Here is a 19,478-nt window from a genome sequence, read left to right as displayed (position 1 = left end):
TAACCCACATCATTGAGGCAGACAATGAAGAATCCTTTAGTTCTGTGTTATATCTTTATTAGTAAAATATTTTTGTGTAACATTTGTAATTTAGTGGTAACAAAATCCATATTTAGACTGTCGTACAGCTCCAAGGCCAGTCTCTCTCGCCAGTGGCCTGTATACATACCGAATGAATACCTTGGTTGGAGTTTTGGGAAAGTACATGTCCCCCGGTTGGGATTTGCTCGTTTATGATAAAATTCACCTTTTGAACTCTTGAGGGATGTGGAAGGCGAGCAGAGTGAGTTTAATTTACATGGTAGGTATAGAGAGTTGGATTTTGCTGACAGTTTCATCTAGATGAAGATCTAAACCTAGTGGAAGTTGGTGCAGAAAGAGCACATGACAGAGAAGAATGGCAAGAGCTCATTTTGCAGTTAACCTGTTAAAGGAAAGAGTGGACATAAAATCTTTGAGTGTTGCACAGTATTCCCTTCACACTTCAAAAGTGTGTCTGTGTCTGTTGATGTATTGGAAGTAAATTCTAAAGTAAAACCTGAAAAGGCTGTGACTGCTTGTATCAGAAGTGTATTGAAGATTCTGATGTTTTTTAAATTGTTTACTGTACAGTGTAGTTTTGTAAAATGCTTTGGACAAAAAGATGTGTCGAACACGACTAAATGCCCCACATCCCTGTGTGGTGTTGGTGCCCTCAGTGCATCTCATGTGGTGTGTTTGCAGTCCCTATGCCCGCTAGCTGCACCCACTTTTTAGCCTTTTACTTGACTTTCATTTCCACTTCAGTTCTTCAATCATGATGTCCAACCTCTCGTAACTATTACTTCATAGTGTAACTGGGGTTTTATCCCAGATCAGCTTTAGATCTTTACTTCATCACCTTTAATTTCTTGGTCTCTTTATCTTACTGTCCATCCAGTCCAATTCCCCCCTTCACTGTCTAACGTGCTCTATTCGCCAAAGATGCCCCAGTACTTGGTTTATCAACCTAAATGTCTTAAAATCATATTAAATTAATTGAATGAACTTCACCTCACAAAGTGGAGAGGTAATCTACCTCAATTGTTTTTAGGAATGTGGGACTAACCTTTTGCCATCTCCATCTCTGATTAAGCTGCCAATTTTCCTCATCTCTTTATCTGTCATCGTCCTGTTCATAAAATTTTTACAAAATTTTGTTTTGCTTTCCTATCCCACACCCTTTCTGCTGAAAGGAACTATAAATTTACAAAACTGGTATGTAATAGGATCTGTTGGTTTTTCAACTTCATTGCCCCAGAACTTACTGACAACCTTAGGGTTGCTTGTAATTTGCCGAGAAGCAATGCATCTATGGGATGGTTGATTAATAAAATATTTTTAAAGCAATTTCATAAAAAAAGTGCTTAAATGAGAAGCCTGCCATATCCATGCCTCAATACGCCAAGCATTATAAATAAATTCATTATCTCAGTTTATTTTAAACTTTATTGTTGGTCATTGGATCCAAAGCTGGCAGGATCACAGCAAAAATTCTCATCAAATATTGAAGAGAAGTTTGTAAATGTTACAAGGATTTCTTATTTAGGATACAGTGCTTATTAATAAGTGACCCCTCACATCCCTACAGAATAAACCTTCCTAAATGGCTATGGGTGTCATTGAAATGTGCCCCAGTAATCAGTAATACTGTAAAGATCACCTTAACAAATAAATAGACGTCCATTACGACAGGAAAGAAAAACTTCACTTGCATATGAACCTCATCAAAATTGGCTTTCAAAATACACTTGAGCATGGAATGCTGAATATATGCATATCATGAAATAACTAATTTTAGATTGTTAAAGGTTATATAGTGCATTATATTAAAGAGAAGCTTACTGAATATTAACATCATCAAATACGAAAAAATGGGAACGTTTCTGTCTTGAGTGTGGCAAGATGGCGGACCCAAGGCATAAGTCCAGTCGCCCATGGAAGTGTCGATGACGTCATTCACGTATGTTTACCTTTGAGTGTCAAACACAGCTGATTTCAGAGTGACAAAAAGTAGATGGTGGAGTGTTGACCTGCCTTCACCGCTTAAAAGCATCAAAACTGCACCATCCCAGCCTGTCATAGGATGCATTTAGATGTCTCCTAAAATATACAGAAGAATCAGGACTAAAGTATTGCAAGTATGATATATAAGTTCAAGTAATAGCAGTTTGGCCGACACTTGTTATTATCCCAATTTATCGAGTGACAGGCAGACGCTTGACCCTTTATTATATTTATTGTATTTATTTTGATCATTACTGTGTGCATATGAATGCAGAACGTCTGTGAGAAGCAGGCAAAGCTAGCCAGTGTTAAAATTGGGGAATGCCGTCAAGGCAAGTACACAAATGGCATATCGGTTTTCTGGTTAAATTGATCGTTGTTTCTTTTAGGGGATGGGCCAGGCTAGCCTATTTCCTAAAAAGAAATAGTTATGCTGAGCTCTTGTCTCCATAATATGCTTAAAATTAAAAAATTGGTTAATGAAAAGAAGGCTGCATTAGCGTGTATTGATATTTTTTATTCTAAACGAAATAGAAATGCATGTATATAATACATTAGAGGTGAGATAGTTTGGGAAATTTGCTGAGATTATGAGAAATTTACCATTGTTTGTTTTTACATTCAACACAGAGTGGTTGTTGCTAAACAGTGTGAAAGTTCCGTGGGACGCCGTGTTTGCTACCATCCCCTCGGTGATGGAAGCAACGATACAAACAAAAGATGGTAAGATTTCTGTTATCTTGGTAAATTTCTTAAATGATCTCCCCTTTACTGCATTACATACACCCTTTCCTCTATTTTTCAGCCAAGGAATTATATAAATAGTTATCTTTGTGCGGCTGTCTCCTTGACATTTACCCAAAAACCATGCTAAAATCTATTGAAATTTACTCTTACAGAAATATTTGCTGTCTTTTGTTTATGTTTTAAGGCTCTCCCATAGGGGTGGTACTTAACAATGTGCAAATGGGAGTGGTTGTGGTATTTAAGTAAAAATTTACTAGAGATAGGCTAGGCTAGGGTAACGTATAACCTAGTTGAAAGCTTATAGAAGGCCAGAGAGAATTTGCCTCAGAAGCAATACCCTGGTGAAGTCAAGGAACGTAGATAAGTTAACTTTATATAAGTGTTGTGTGGAATTTTTCATTTTTATGTACAGAGTAAATTTCGAATTTAATACATTGGATAAGATAGGCTAGGTTGGGTTGGACATTTTCAATTTACATGCTTTTGATTCAAGAATTATAAAATATTCCTCTGATTTGGGGAGGTTGTGTGATTTCCAAAGTTTAAAACAGTGTTGTAGCCAATTGCCTTTATATAAATTTGAGTCTGGGAGCTTCTCATAAAACTCAACAGCAGGAGGCAAGGGTAAAGTAGGATAGGACATATAATTAGTTGATATAGGCTTAGATCATGCATTGCCTAATGTGGCTTTGGTAAATGTTAGACTACTGTGGCGCCAAGTAACTATATTGCCAAGGCATTAAGGTTCATTCGTATATTTAAAATTTTGAGCAACAACTTCATACATGTAAAATCTAGGGCCTTAGGCCCAAGTCTTAAAATTTTTGTACCTGTCTGAAGACAAGGATTGCATGCTCACATTCAGAAATGGGATATACAAATTTTGTGATGTTGAATTTTTATTTTTAATAACTACTTGTCAGAACGTGAATGAGTCATGCTATGTAATCTAACAATCTTGTATTGTAATCCATTTGTCTGTTGACAATTGCTTCCATTGATTGTCAGTATAATTATGAAGATAAGCTCGTTTGACTTTTTCAGAAGCTGTAAATAACTCCTCTCTTTAGATGGTTACTTTGAATGTGAATTTTGACACTTATAAAGAAATGTGAGTGTATGGCAACAAGTTCAGGTTACTCAATACCAAATGTGCTCCTCTTAGTACTGTAATGTCTAAATATTGTGGCCTTGTGTTTGAAAAGGATGTCGTATTTTAAAGGAATAGAGACGGATATTCAGTGTCACAAAAATAACTTTTCATTCATCTGCATTTATAAGTTTTGAGAGAATACTAGTTTTTGAGAGATAATCAAAGTAACTTGTTCAAGAATGATTCAGAAACTGTGAATTCAACCCCAACAACATTGTGCATGCTGGATACTAGACCTTTATATATGGCCATTGATAATTTCTCACCCATTAGTTTGGCCTGCAACACCCATTAGTTTTGCCCCATCAAATAACCAGATTTGAAGTTTGAAAATTTGCGGGGTGCTGTGAATAGAGAATGGATCGAATAGCAGTGAAGATAAAAGCTAACATAATTTCCCATGCACTTGATATCTTGGAAAAATCTAGACCTACTAGAAATTAAATAAACTTTCGTGAATTGATGGTTCAGTCAGTGCTTAGGAGTGTGAGTCATATTAAATTATTAAAAATGTTGTCTTTTTCATCTTTGATTATAGGGTTTTGTGTGTGAATATTGCTTTACTCTCTGTTGTATGTTGAAAGTTTATTCTTAGCAGCTGATAGCTACATAACAAAATCTTGTACAGTGAGGATCTTTCTGTTAGTGTATCAAGAGACATCTGTGTTGGAAAGGTGTTTTAATAAAATGCCCATATTTAGCCTAGGCATTAAGGATAAAGGTTGGGTAAAAAATCATAACCCTGGCAGAGATGGTATTTGGAAGGTTTGCTGGATGGTATAATGGGCATTGAGAAGAAATCAAACTTCTGTTAGTAGTACAGTACAGTAGTACTGTAGTAACAATTCACAATGGCTATTTAAGGGTAAGGGTAACAACAGAATGTTCATTGACAGTGTTATCAGGCCTAGTGTGGGTTAGGGCTTTGTAAGCACTAATTTCAACTGGGGAATGTGCATCAAACGGATTCCAATGGGGGATAGTGCCATCAGTGCACCTCACATGGTGCACTGTAGGCATTACTTAAGGGTCTTTCCAGTGTCTCTTTGGCCCCTAGCTGTAACCTCTTTCATTCCTTTTATGCACCTGTGTTCACATTCTCTCTCTTCCATCCGACTTTCCACCCTATAAAAATTGTTTCATAGTGCAGCTGCAAGGTTCCTCCTGTTGCACCTTTCAAGCCTTCTTACTGTCAATTTCCCTTTCAGCACTGAATGACCTCATAGGTCCCAGCACTTGGCGTTTGGCCTAAATTTTATTCTTTGGGATGAATCTTAAAGTTACTGTTAAAGTTAGCTTCTATCTGCACACTGATAGGAGAGTTGGCATTCAAACAAAAGATCAAATGGCTGCCCGGATGACTGTCTAGTACACCTGTTCTCCACCAGGTGTGTTTCACATGTTTTGGCTCTCAATAGAATTCTCCTTGCTGCCATTGTGTATAGGCACTTGTTGGTATTTCATTGCTGTTTGTTGCTCTCATGATACTGTACATTTATTTTTCCTAGGATGCCTCCACTGGAATCAAGGCTAAGAACATCAGGTTCTGTAGGAATGATTACTGTGTCAGCAGGATGTTGATTTTTTAGGGGATACACAGTTTACACTGGCTGCAGTGGTAAAAAGTGTGATCTCGAGAGTGTGAGGAAGTAGGTATTTTCGAAGGACTTTACATTTAACTTCGTTAGTATAGGAAGAGAAGGGAAGCAGATAGATTGCAAAAGCAATTAGTTAGGTCAGGTTATCAACCTGTCATTTCTCCCCTTTCTCCAAGTCCTTTGTCTGTAGTTGTCCATACTCAGTCTAGGCTATTCCTTTGCTAATGCTTCAGTTGTACTTGAGGCTTCCTCTTTAGCTTCGCCTTCTGCTACCCTTTCGGTTCAGGAAAAGCGTTTTGAGAATGTAGAACAGGACGTAAACCTTTTGGTCAGTAGGCTGCAAGGTTTGTCTGAGTTGGTTAGGGAACTGGTCTGGGTCCCCCCAAAAGTGTGCGATCATTTCGCGTTCCCTTATAAGAGGTAAGGTGTCGGTGCCCTCGCTCATCTGTAGCCTGAGCCTAGGACTGAACTGTGACAGTTGGAAGAATCTGCTGCCAGGGAACTCAGTCGGTTCTTGGGGCTATGTGTTTCTGTGACCTCCGTCACCTACCTCTCTGTTTTTCACACTCCTAGTCTTCTGTACTGTGTCAGCCGAAAGATCGTTTTGGTAAATGTTAATCTTCATTTCATATGCGACTTCTGCTGATTATAAAACAGTTAAATTTGATTATGCCTTATGCATGAAGTGATCACAAACAAATTTTAAATGTTGCTTTTTATTGTAAAATGATACACAGGAAATAGTCTTCATTGTAGTCATCATTGTACGGTGATGATAAATGCAAAAAATATTAATCACGGGGATAATCAAGACAGAGAAATCGCTCAGAACATGATAAATTCACATTGCTAAGTAGCATTCACTTTGTTTATGGTTGTTATAATTATGTTACTGTATTAACTCTTTTCAAGGATTTTGTTTTTATTTTCACAATCTTTGTGTTTAGTCATTTAATTAAACACTGTATTGTATTTGTATATGCAGTACAGTATGAGTACTACATTATTTTACAGTACAGTACTGTACAGTATTTATTTATAAAAGTAAAATGAATTTCATTACCTTTCAAAATTTTTACTGATTTGATTTGAATTATTGCAGGACTTTTGAACATCAAGTGGGTTTGGACTATCAGTTTGAGATTTCTTCTGGCAGTGTATTCCCTCAGCAATGGAGTTAATAACCCTCGGCACTTATTTGTGGAGAAGTAAGAAAGGAAATGTCTTATTTTAAAAGATTCCATGGCCAGTGTATATGAACTAAATTTTCATATGGTTTTAATGAAGTTTTTAAGGAAGATCATGTTACTTTTCTCCTTGATTTGCTTTGTGTACACTCCTATACTCTCTGTAACTTGATAAATAATGTACTTTTGTTTCTGAAATAAACTAAATGTTGATTCTTTAAAAGTTCATAATTTATCCATAGTTTAAACAGATTTTTTAGCTATATGTATGATGATTGACATAAATTTTAACATTGTACAGTACCTGTACAGTACTGTATAATGTAACAGGTTTACAAATGCAGGACTTCTGGATCATAACTCCAAGATATAGAATTTGCAGACAGAAATAAGCTGGAGGTTGCAGTTCAAGGTTAATCAGGTCATATAATATAGCTACTAAAAATGATTGTTCAGGTATGTAGATTTGTTTTCTGTATTCTTACATTTGAAGTACTGTACGAGAAAATGTATTTTGTCAAGATATGGGATGAACAAGTTTGCTTCTTATGTATGCATGTATTATTATTAAATTAACAATACTATTTGGGTTTGGCTGAATTCTGAAGTCAGGAATTGGAGGCATATGAAGGCGCAAAGGCATTTTACAGAATATTTTTCTGGAATGGTTTGGGCTTTAGTTTGGCTATGGTTGGTAAATTTGAGAGACTGTTTCTTAATCATTAAAAAGAAAAATATGGTTTTTAAGAAATTCAATACAGTACAGTACTGTAGTCTGAATGTCTGGAAACAAATCCGTTATGTAGCTCTGATGCTTAATTTTGCTTACACATATAGGTACTTCTTAGTCCAGTTATTAAACTTGGATTGTAAGATGTTTTTAGATATTTTTAATACTTGTTAGGAAATGGAAGCATTAGACGTGAATTTTATAGAGTAAGGTGTTGGCAGCCTAAAATAATTATAGTTATACTGAGAAACTTTTATCTGCCAGAGTGCAAAATTATTCCCTGTGGACCCATGTTGTAAGTGGTATTGGAAAAAATGACTACACAATAACTGATGTACCAGCCAAACATCTAATGAAAAGCATGTTACAAATAAGAAGTTTATAAAGTGGGACTTGTGAGTATACTGTATTTTAAGAAAACAATGGACTTATTCTGTATTTTAATTGGCAAGGTCAAACTATGAATGTAAATTTTTCATTGCTTTTTCCTCAGATGCACAACTATTCTAGTCTTGAATTCAATTAAAATAGTTCCTCTCTATTATTAACAATTTGGCTAATCATTCTCGGCCACCCTTTGTTTGCATACCTTTATAGCAGTTATAAGTTACTAAGAATGTATATCTAGTTATTCTCTATCAAATAAAATTTTACCCAATTATAAAATGCATTTAGTTCTTTATACTGTACCCAAAGATGTACCTCTTCCATTTCCTAATTCAGAAATCACCTCCTTTACAAATTTTACCATAATTTTTTAAATCTTGTACTTTAAGTATTATTTATAAGTACTGTATATGAAATAGGATAAAAATGTTTTTTTTTCATGAACTGTCTAGAACTTGAAAGTCTTTAGTTGACAAAGGTTTTCAAAATTTTAATTATTTTAAAAAATGAGAATTTCTTAAATCTCTAATCCCTTAATTTTTTACAGAGGGTGTCCAGAAGGACTGGTTTGGAAACACTACGGAGGGAAATACGTATGAGGAGGTATCGTCAGTTTCTGTTGCTTAGTACGGAACTGCAAGACCCTGGTGATCCCCTATCGAAGTATGATAGCCATGAATTTGAAGAAATTTATAGGTATGTTTGTATTAAGTGGCAATATGGTCATGCAACTGTTATTTATAAAATCACTTATACTGATTATGATTCTTGCTGAATGACACATACAAAATACAGTTATTGGAGTACAGTTTAACCTTTTAATTCCTATTTAGTGGAAATGTCAAGATAAGACTCACTGTCCCTACAAACTTGTGATTATACAGTAGTTTAAAATTTGTTTCAGGTTCTCAAAGGAATCCTTTTGTGAGCTTCTGGCTATGATTCAGAGTGACATTGAGAGGACTGATAATCGTGGTAGACCACTTCCTGCAGTATATCAGCTTTTAATTGCTCTACATTTTTACTGTAGTGGGTCGTATCAGGTTAGTATTATAGTCAAAACTTTCAATGCAGTGTGTTGATTTCAAGTATTGTATTTAACAGTAATTGTCCATCATAATTATGAATGAACTTAACCAACTATGAATTTGCTTAGAGAAAAATGTTATTGGTTAGTCTGTTCTGTAGAAGCTTTATTTGTAATTTTGTGGCAATACAAAGTTAAGTTACTAGGTTAATATCTTATTAACCTCTACTCAATTTCATAACAGTACCCTTAATGAGTTAAAATTTTGAGTCTGCCAATGGTAATAAAAGTCTTTGGATTCCTCAGAAAGTTGTGGGTGACCAACACGGCCTACAAGTAAGCCAGCCAACAGTGTGTCGAACCATCCACAGGGTGTCAGAAGCTCTGGCTAAAAGATACAGCCAGTTCATAACTTTTCCTTCTGTTGCTGAGGCTGCTGACATACATGCAAAGTAAGTACAGTACGTAATAATTAGGTTGCTAAAAAATAAAAATGAGGTGGTTAAAGATTAGCACACAGAAGAGCTAAGAGCTTTCAGTGTGAATAAGTTCTTGCTGAAAACTGAACTTAAAGCTGGTAGGGGGATTATTTTTTTAAGTAGGATGGATGTTTTTCTTCTTTTGATTTTATAAAGGGAAAATTTATGTTTGGTTAATTTTACCAGCTTCATATGTTAATACAGTGAAAGGTAGAAAGTTAAAATAACTCAAGGAATAAAAATCTTTACATAACATGGTTGATATATTAGTAAGTTGTTATAAAATAATATGAAGTTATTAGTTATAAAAGGGGGCAGCAGTTTTGTGTGGGACATGAACAGACTTGAATATCTTGGAGACATTTCTTATGTACTTAATATCGATAACCTTATTATCTATGCTCTGAAAGGCTATGACCACCTCACGTATGACTTGAAAATAGATAATTTTAGTATATTTCAAAAAATGGAAATAAATCTGCAATTTTAATTCAAAGATTATTCTAATTAACAAATGTCAGTGCAAATCTAGAAACAGTCTTGAAGTATTGTTATTCATTTCGAAATTCTCTTTCAGATTTTATGAAGTTGCGCAGTTTCCTAATGTTATTGGTGCCATAGATTGCATTCACATGAGAATCTCAAATCCTGGGGGTGCTATGGCTGAACAGTGTAAAAACAGCAAAGGTTGGTACTCTGTAAACTGTCAAGTAGTTGTTGGTCCAGACCTGAAAATTTTAACGGCAATAGTTCGCTGGGGAGGAAGTGTCCCAGATTGGCAAATATACGATAACTCTCGTCTAAAACAAGTTTTAGAGCAAGGTGAATATGGGCATCTGGTTGGTGATTCTGCTTACCAGTGCCAGCGATACCTACTTACTCCTGTTACAAATCCAACAACCCAGGCAGAAAAATGCTACAATCGTGCTCATTCGTCAACAAGAAGGAAAGTTAAACGTGTTTTTGGAATGGTTAAAAGAAGATTCCCATGTACAAACCAGGAATTGAGATCCAATCCAAAGACTTCATGTGCTATAATTCTGAGTTGCTTTGCGTTACATAATTTTGCTTTGGAGAGACAAGGACTGCCCGATGATTCTGAGGCCATATATGCTCCTGATGATGGTCCTCAAGACAGGTACACAGGAGATTATGACCCTGAGGGTGAATCATACCGCCAGCATATAATTTATGAGTGGTTTAGCAGTGATACTCAAAGTGTTGCATTCCAACAAGAGGATGGATTGTGTGATAGTCAGCAGTCTTGGTAGTAATGCTTCAATAAATATAAGCAGTAAGAAAGTTGTATCACTATAATCAGTAGTGGTGTTCCTTTTTAACTTGCCTTGGATTGGGCTTCATATTAATCAAGGTGAGTTATATCAAAACATAGTAGTTGTCAGATTACTGTACATATGTTTAGGATTTGTGTATACTTGAAAAGTGTATTAAGTATTGCTATACCTTCCATGTCGCACCTATATTGATTGTATTTTACCTTTATTAGGTAACAGGTATGCTGTAATGGTTAACAATTGCTTATCTTGATTAACTTGGGAGGGACAGTCTGGAAAACTGGAAGATACAAACTTATGTCTTCCTAATCTTTAGGTCAAGTAATGGTTAGTTATCATTTGTCGAAGTTATCATTTGTTGAACGAATCATTCAATGGGTCTCATTGATTAAATGTTCATTCCACGTAAATTTACATATGGAGTACAAACCATTACCCTTTTAGAGCTCATTACTTTTAACTTTGACTGATGGAAAATTTGTGAAAATGAGTTATTACTGTTGCTGGTGAGTGAAAGATGTGGCTGAAGCAATGAGTGAGCTCTGCTTTCTTGGTCTGAGGCTTGCCAAAGAAGCATGGCTGGTTCCTTGCACAATGATTAATATTTACAGTGCAGTTCCATCTGGCACGAACCTTGATTAATATTTACAGTGCAGTTGCATCTGGCACGAACCTTGGTGCGTATTACTCTTTTGATATGAGCTCTAGTCTGTATTCAGGTAACCAAGTCAGTGCTAAGCAAGTTTTAGTGTGTAGTTACTGAATAGTGCATAAAGTAGTTTTGTTTTGGCATGCAGTCATTTCATTTCCTCCTCAGTCTGTAACATTTTGACACCTTGGCAATGACTTATTATAAAATGGAGCAATTTTTGTGATTTAGTTTGATGGCTAGGTTTTGCATTTTAGTTTTTTGTTTTAAATGTTGCCATGAATTGTCCTTTGTAACTATGTACAGCACAGCATAACAAATGCAAATTTCATGGTTGTCAAAATCATTCTATAGACATTAATTTGATTCCTAACATTTTGGATTTCCACAGCTGACCACCTTTGATTCTAACAGCTGACAAAACTCTAAAAAGTATTAGAAGCATGAAAGGAACTGAAAGGACAGTGGTAAAATGAGGAGTTTGGTGAGTAGTGCTTTCGTTATACTCTTCAAAAAATTTTTTTATTGACTACAGTTTTAATTGTAGTGCACAGTTTTGTCTGTGTGTGAAAGTTTAACTGATATTTTTGTTGCTTTAAAGGAGGCATATAAAACAGTCTTATTAGTTGTGGGGCCTTGACTTCTTGCTGGCTATAAAACTCCACAGCAGACTTTCATGAATTGTGTACAGTTGCTTGCTTACATTGTTTCAAAATTCCTCATTGGAATTTTTTGTAAAGATAAGGCACTAACTGATAATCGCATTCAGCTTTTAATTAAGAATACTGTAGTATAGTGCCATTTTAACTGATAATCACATTCAGCTTTTAATTAAGAATACTGTAATTTAAATGCTTCAGTACTTGATAACATCCAAGAAGCCTCCTTTATTTGCATTAAAATTCATGCTTGCTGTTAGTAGTGATTGCAAGTATCTCATTCTGCCAAGAAGCCACCTTTATTTGCATTAAAATTCATGCTTGCTGGTAGTCGTGGTTGCAAGTATCTTATTCTGTAATTTTCGTAATGTAACCGACGTTGATTTTTAGTGCATGTATTCCATTTTACAGTGTAGTGCCAAGTATTTTTTGTAGTTTATATTTTTAAATTATGTACTGCATGCATTAACCTTTTAGAAACTAATCATTAACACATCAGTGAGCCATGGTTATACAAACTTTTGTGCCAAGTCATTCATTGATAATCAAAATTCATTGGAGTATAATAAAGTAGTATGCAAACATTTCAGTCCACTATTGAATTTTCAGATTGGATTACATATATGGTGTATGTCATGAATATTTTAGGTATGTGTATTCCATAACAGTATACCAGTGTAATTACTTTACCATTTATATTACCAAAAATACTTTAACAAAATTTAACAATAGTGGAGTAGTGCAGTAGTATATGCTATTCTTTCACATACACTGGTACTTCTAAGTTTTCCAGCACTGCACTATATATCCTGCCTAAGTATATGCACTTTTAAGTACAGTTTTTTTATGTTTAGTTGTTTCTAATACTGTGTAGTCAGAAAACATTTTAAGTACAGTTTTTTTATGTTGTTTCTAATACTGTGTAGTCAGAAAACACTATTTGAGTTTTATTTCATGGCATATTGCCGTAATATTCTCTGAACTAAAATAAAGTTCATTGTTCTGTAAAGAAATAATCAGCCTTTCCATGAGCAATAAGAGCAATATTATCTGTTGCAAATTTTGAATGCAACAAGGCTCCATGAAATTTTATCTCCTGGCTTCACAAATTTTGTACAAATCTGGAATGTTATATTTTTAATTTGATATCAGTTCCATATGCCAGACAAAAAGTTCCTAATTTTTATCTCCTTTTTCAGGTCTTACTTAACAAAAATTTACCCAGATTATTTCTTACATCTTACACAATACCTGTTACAAGTCTTCATATCAACCTACACAGTACATTACTGTATTGTTTAGAAAAGGATTCTTGGTTGAGAGAATGGAAACAAGAATATTCTCTGTATTAAAAATATTTTTATTTTTATATTTATGAAAATATACCATTGAGAGGTAAGATATCACAGCAAATAAATCCCACAATCTCTATAATGATGTTGATAAATGTCCTTCAACATACAATTGTAGCTGCTTTAATATATTATATGGTCCAATATTTTCATAAATTTGATAGATTTAAGTACTTACATCCCAAAAGATACATTTTCTCTCCACTGCTGTTCAGTCAATATTCCTCCCCAAATATTATTCTTGTATTTCTCCATCAGGTACTTTGAGGTACTGCACATGTCCTCTACTCGTTTGGAGAAGGATACAGTTACTGATTCTGCATGTGGAAAAAAGATTGGCACTGCTCACTGTCGCTGCTACCTGAAAAGGATGATGGGGATTAATGACTGACCCTGATTAACGACTGACCCTCCTTATATTGCCCATGAATATTTACTGGCATTACAGCTGGGTTGTTTGATGCTGCTCTCTACGGCAGCCCATCCAATACATAGAGAATATTCCTGCAAACTGTCTTTCATAAATTACTTCATATCAAACCCAACCATTACGTATAGCCTTGTATCACATGCATTCTGATGTCTCGCAGACAGCAGCAGCAACAGTTTAATGCAAACCTACAATGGACCTCTAGGTATTAACTACTCACTATTCTAGTTTCACTCATGTCAGGCCTGTATACTTCAGTACAGGATAATCTCAAGCTTTTCTCTGACAGGAGAAAAGCCCTAACTTTTTTATTTCATACTTATTGATTACTTACAGCTTCAGTGGCTTGCCAGCTTTCTATACGAAGCATGTGCTTTGTTGTGACTGAATTTTGCATTTGTTTGCTCCTATCTTTTTGCCAGCTTTGGCACTTCCTCCACTCGGGTTGCACAGGTTGTAATAAATGGCTGCATTACTGATGCTTGCTGTAATATTTCCTCTATTTTGAATGCTCCACATTTCTCTCTAGAAATGGTTGGTGTGATGATAACCACCACCTACCTCTGTGCCACTTCACCTACTCTCCTTGCACAGTTATTAAATGTCTGCTCCAATGATAGCTCCTTCCTTTGTGCCTGCTATAACACCTTCCTACCTTTGCCTGCACAAATTGATGATACAGTCTATAGTCTATACCACCACCTTTCTCAATTCCTGGTGTAACCACTATTCATATTGTATACAGAGGGTTTCTACAAATGGTTGCTTGGATGGTAATTCCTCTTGCCTTTGTGCCTTTTGTGCCATTTCCTCTATTCTGCACAGGTGGTGATAAATTGTTGCTTTGATGTAGGCCATCCTCCCCTGTGGACAGATGTCTTGCTACAAATTGTTGTTTCAGTGCAGATAGTTGCTTTGATGATGATGCATGCTGCAACCACTTCCTCCATTACAAATGTTGCACTGATATTTTCTACAGATGGTTATTTTGATGATACCTCCTACTGCCTCTATGCCTGCTGTTATACTTCCTCCATGCCAGGTGTACCAGTTCCTCTACATTTTACTTGTTGTTTTGCAACAAATTGTTCTTCTGATGAGGCTTCCCTTTCCTGCCTGCACACTTGCTGTAACACTTTGCCTGTTGCAGAGCTGGTTGATATAAATGTTTAATCTTGAGAGCCCCCTCCTGCCTCTGTGCTTACTGTGACACTTCCTCCACATTCCCTGGTACTCAGAGGGTAATGACAAATGGTTGATCTTGTACCTGCTGTCCCTGAGCTTACTGTAATATGTACTTCAAACTGCCTATTGTACGTTACAAATGGTTCCTCCATTACTAGTGATTCCTCTAATGATCTCTATTTTAACCATTTTCTTTACTTTGCCAGTTATTCAGATGGTTGGTACAATGATGTCTCCAATGATCAGTAATGTCTCTTTGCTGCTTGCACACATGGTTGCTACTGGTGATGTCTCCTAAGATTCTCTTTGCTGGTTGCTACAAGTGATGTCTCCCATGAAAACTCCTCCTGCCTGCCATCTGTAGAACTTCCTCAACTTTCCTTTTTGCAATGAGGGTTACTTATAGTTGTCCTGGTGGTACCTCCTCCTGCCTCTGTACCTTTTTGTACATTTCCTCATCTAAGCCCACTGAATTGATTTGCTACACATTGGTGCTCTGATATTTTCCTGTTGCACAGAGCTGTGCTTAAATTATACTATCTCTGCCATTGTATCATTCAACCACATTGCTTGCACTTGTATTACCATCCATTACTTTTGTAACTGTCTACTGGCAGCATCTTCTGCCCTTCCTGCTCGTGGTGTCCCTCCTCTTTCACCACTTTCTTTGGCAATGCCCATGGTTACTATTTTGCCCACTATGCTTGTGATGCTTACTGTAACCTGTACAGGAAATGTTTATACAAACCTCATCAGGTTTTGCTCCAGCTAGCTAGAGAGAGGCTGGTCTCCTTACATCTGCTCTTCCATTACCACACTCTGTACATCAGGTTGCTGCTGCTTCCTTGCAAAATGTGTACAAATTCATCCTAAGCCCAGCTGGTGGTAAAAATTTTCCTTTGATGTATGTTCATCTTCAACATGGCACTGCTTTGTCTCCTGATGTGCAAGTTACTGCCATCTTTAGGGTGTCAGTTGTTCAGTGTAATAAGATCCAGCAGTTTGGAAGCTTGATGTCATGCTTTACTGTTGGGAAACACTCTCCATTTTCCTCTACCTTCATGAGGTTAACAGCCAAAATTCTCAGCAGCTACTTATTTAATCAGTGCTTTCTTTACTTGAAATTCCTGCGTATGATGATTAATAGCCACTGTCTTCTGCATCTTTAACATCTGCAAAGGGTGGAGCCCACTACTCCCGGTACCTGTTAGATTTATCCTGTAAAAACAAATGGCAAAAGCTACTATTAACTGTATAGACATAGGCCACTGCTTCCTATACCTTACACTGCTATAACTACCAATTGGTAAATTTTGAAATGCTTTTGACAACTTTCTTGATGGCTACCATTTTCTGCATTGACAATGGTGGCCACCAAGAAAGATTTCAAAAACATTTGAAAAATTTACCTAGTAGTTCCAGCAGCCTCAAGTATAGGAAGCATTAGCCCATGTCTATACAATGAATAGCAACTCTTGCCATTAGTTTCCAGGCTGTCAACAGGTACCAGGCATAGTGCACTCCACCCTTTGCAGGTGGTGTTGCAGAAGAAAGTGGCCATTATTTACCATCAGCAGAAATTTTATGTAAAGAGAGCACTGATTAAGTAAATAATTACCGAGAATATTGGCTTGTAATCTCAACAAGGTGGTGGAGGAAAGGGAAAGTGTTGAGGTTCACCTAACTGTAAAGGTTAGTTCCAATTTCCAAGCTGTTGGATGCTAGTGCACTGATACCTTAGGAATAGCAGTATCATGCATCTCAAAAGACAAAGCAGTGATGCCATTGTGAAGATGAGCAGACATCATAGGAAAATTTGCTCTTGCTAGATTTGAAACTGACATTACAGTGGAGGTTTATGCTAGTTAGATCTGCTACTTGTGAGTGGAGTTCACTACTGCTCTTGTGACCTTGGCACTGCTAACTGTGAAGATTTATGTTAAAGTACAACTGTTGTCTGAACAGGGTAATGGGTAATGCACTTCAATGTCGCTTGTGTAAAATACCAGCTACTGCTCACTGAATGCCTACTGATTCAAGCACCTGTAGAGGATACCAGTGAAAGATGTTTGATGCTTCTCGCTGCTCTCTGCCTATGAATCTTGATAACCAGACACTGCAGTAGCCACCACTGCAAACTTTTAATTTTTAAATGCTGATGTCATAAGTGAGCTTCCTGCTTCTACCATGTCACCAAATCTTTTCTTAATATACCCAAAGCAGTTACTTTAATATGTAACTCTGGACGATGTATTTTTCATACTGTAGTTTCTGAGCCAACTGAGAGATAGGTAAGAATGTTTTTAATAACTTGATAGAAGGCATTTTATTTGTGTACTGTAGTTTTAATATAAATGAATTATATACTGTCATTAGTTTTCTTTCTCAAACGTGCTTCTGTAGCCTTGAAAATATTTAAATTACATTAGATATACATAATGGGTATTTAGTTAATTACCTATGATGAGAAAGCAATTATCCTACGGAAGCTTTTTTATTATAAAAATGTAGCAAAATCTGTATTAAAGTACCTGATCATTTAGTTATCTTATGGGATCTTTGAGAACAGGAAGACTTCTTACTTGACTGGCATAGGAAGGGTTCCCATATATTTGCATATCACGTTCAACATAATCTCATCAGCTCCTCCTCCAATAGATAAAAGCCTTAAATCCCTGTACCATCGGCTCACCAAAACCTGTATAAACAAAAACAATCCTGTTAATTTCAAATCCTTGGTTGTGTAAACAAAACTGCACTTCACACAATTTAACCTCCCATGTAGAAATAACACTACTGCCTTCCATATAAAAAAAAAAAAACACTACTGCCTCCCATGTAGTAAAAAAAAATTAGTACAAATATGAGGGCTGATGTAAAGAACCATGAACATCTTGAGATCACAGAAAACAAGAAAAATAGAAACTTAAAGAACAGCATTATAAAATGAGAAATGCTGATACGGTTATATTCCTTATAATGATTAAAAAAATTATACCTTAGTTTTACCAGACCACCGAGCTGATTAACAGCTCTCCTAGGGCTGGCCCGAAGGATTAGACTTATTTTACGTGGCTAAGAACCAATTGGTTACTTAGCAATGGGACCTACAGCTTATTGTGGAATCCGAACCACAAGGACATTGTTTCCATTGCCACAATGAGATTGTCATTTTGCAATTTCTTACATCCCTCACTTCCATTCCCACAATGACTCATTTTGCAATTTCTTAAACCCCTCAAGATAGGATTTTAATTAGACAACAGTTTGTCCATTATATGAATACACTAATTACTGATGTAAAACAGGTCTACAAACCTCAATAAAGTATCAAATATTTTAAATACTCAACTTGCCAAACAAGAAAATTATATCAACACTCACTGACAAACAACTAATCAGTTTATGATGCTTCTGCACTCCCAGAACTGTCACTCACAGTAATGAACTACATTTTGTTCCATCAACATTTTAATTCATTCAGGCATTTTAAAGTAACCTGGCCACACTGCAAAATTTCACAGTGCTTAATATCTTTTAAGGCTGAAATCTGAAATTACACAGACCCAGAGGGACTTCTAGCCAAAATACTATTTTCCTTACCTCATTTGTGAAACCCATTCCTCCCCAGAATTGGAGGCAAGCATCAGTCACTTCTCGTGCCAATCGGCCAGCTTTTAGCTTGCACATTGATACTAATTTCGTTGCATCTTCTCCTCTTACATACAAATCTGCAAGATGAAAAATCCTAGTTTTATTACGAACTATGAGAAAAATTTCCATTTCTGTCCAAAAGTTGTAATATAGGGATTATATAAAGCTAACAGTAAAGATAACAGTAAAATAAGTACAAAGTACCTGACAGGGACATCACTCAAGCATACTTCGTTAAAAATAGCAAAATCAATCAATTTCTCCCACAGACAAAGCAAGTACTGGGTATACGGTACTGTAAACACCAGTAACCATCAATGTGTACATTAACAACCGATTACAAATCCTACAACTCCAATAACTTCATCAAACACTGAATTATTCCAAGGATTTTAATTGCAATCATGACATTAACAGCCTTTTTCCCATAATATAATAGCAAAAGAGGTCCTAAGTTTAAGTAAATCTCTGGGTTAAACACATCTAATATGTCGTGATCATTAGGTATTTAACATAAATTTTGTATTCAACACTATTTTGTTCTGTTACAGTTTAGATAATCTTATAAACAAAATGAGAAATTTCTACCATGAAATTAAAATTTCCATATAACATGGTCAAGTCTCCTAAGGTTCCTCGATTCTGACAGAAAACCTAAAATTCCAGAATTTGATCCTTGGAATAACCACATGAACAGACAATAACCACAGAGAAATAACACTGAAACCTTGTAATCAAGATTTTATTTCATTCTTAGAATATAGCCCTCTGTACAACATTATCCTGAAGAAATTTATATATCTCATTTACATAATTTTATATATCATAACACCCTAGACTCACAAGGCTGGCCTAAATGATTAATTCCTACTACAAGCAAACATCTGTGAAAGATAAAATTTGGTTTGGAAAGCCAGTTAT

At 35.9% G+C, this 19,478-nt stretch overlaps 2 protein-coding genes across 8 annotated transcripts in view; one reads left to right on the top strand and one right to left on the bottom strand.

Moving 5' to 3' along the window:
- The first annotated feature begins 1,915 nt into the window (after positions 1 to 1,915).
- Positions 1,916 to 17,270, top strand: LOC136827009 (putative nuclease HARBI1). Of its 5 annotated transcripts, XR_010849777.1 has the most exons (9): positions 1,916 to 2,159; positions 6,626 to 6,731; positions 7,012 to 7,166; positions 8,375 to 8,523; positions 8,732 to 8,870; positions 9,161 to 9,306; positions 9,911 to 10,705; positions 11,669 to 11,761; positions 13,136 to 17,270. XR_010849777.1 is itself a non-coding variant. In XM_067084669.1 (7 exons), exons 3-7 carry the CDS (start codon positions 7,155 to 7,157, stop codon positions 10,602 to 10,604), a joined length of 1,140 nt encoding a protein of 379 aa, XP_066940770.1. In that variant the 5' UTR covers positions 1,986 to 2,155; positions 6,626 to 6,731; positions 7,012 to 7,154; the 3' UTR covers positions 10,605 to 10,635. The 5 variants fall into 5 exon arrangements, 4 of the variants coding, with proteins under 4 accessions (XP_066940770.1, XP_066940769.1, XP_066940767.1 ...); XM_067084669.1 differs by lacking the exons at positions 11,669 to 11,761; positions 13,136 to 17,270 and having other exon boundaries at positions 1,986 to 2,155; positions 9,911 to 10,635; XM_067084668.1 differs by lacking the exons at positions 11,669 to 11,761; positions 13,136 to 17,270 and having other exon boundaries at positions 2,000 to 2,159; positions 7,055 to 7,166; positions 9,911 to 10,635.
- Positions 13,276 to 19,478, bottom strand: part of LOC136827008 (probable acyl-CoA dehydrogenase 6) — a 22,730-nt gene continuing 16,527 nt past the window's right edge. For 2 of the 3 annotated variants that reach the window (XM_067084663.1, XM_067084665.1), the window contains 3 exons: positions 18,507 to 18,634; positions 17,435 to 17,601; positions 13,276 to 13,649 (listed from right to left, as the gene is read on the bottom strand). In XM_067084663.1, the coding sequence (XP_066940764.1) occupies positions 17,482 to 17,601; positions 18,507 to 18,634 (248 nt within the window). In that variant the 3' untranslated portion in view covers positions 13,276 to 13,649; positions 17,435 to 17,481. The remainder of the gene's footprint in view (positions 13,650 to 17,434; positions 17,602 to 18,506; positions 18,635 to 19,478) is intronic. The other variant, XM_067084664.1, reaches the window with a different exon arrangement.

The sequence above is a fragment of the Macrobrachium rosenbergii genome, chromosome 41 (genome assembly GCF_040412425.1).
Source record: "Macrobrachium rosenbergii isolate ZJJX-2024 chromosome 41, ASM4041242v1, whole genome shotgun sequence".
Taxonomy (NCBI): Eukaryota; Metazoa; Arthropoda; class Malacostraca; order Decapoda; family Palaemonidae; genus Macrobrachium; species Macrobrachium rosenbergii.
This window is presented reverse-complemented; position numbering and strand designations above follow the sequence as displayed.

What these genes read in the sequence shown, in the direction of transcription:
- LOC136827009 (XM_067084669.1), top strand. An exon ending in GAATTTGAAGAAATTTATAG is followed by an intron (nt 8,524 to 8,731) that starts GTATGTTTGTAT and finishes AATTTGTTTCAG; the next exon opens with GTTCTCAAAGGAATCCTTTT. An exon ending in ACTGTAGTGGGTCGTATCAG is followed by an intron (nt 8,871 to 9,160) that starts GTTAGTATTATA and finishes TGGATTCCTCAG; the next exon opens with AAAGTTGTGGGTGACCAACA.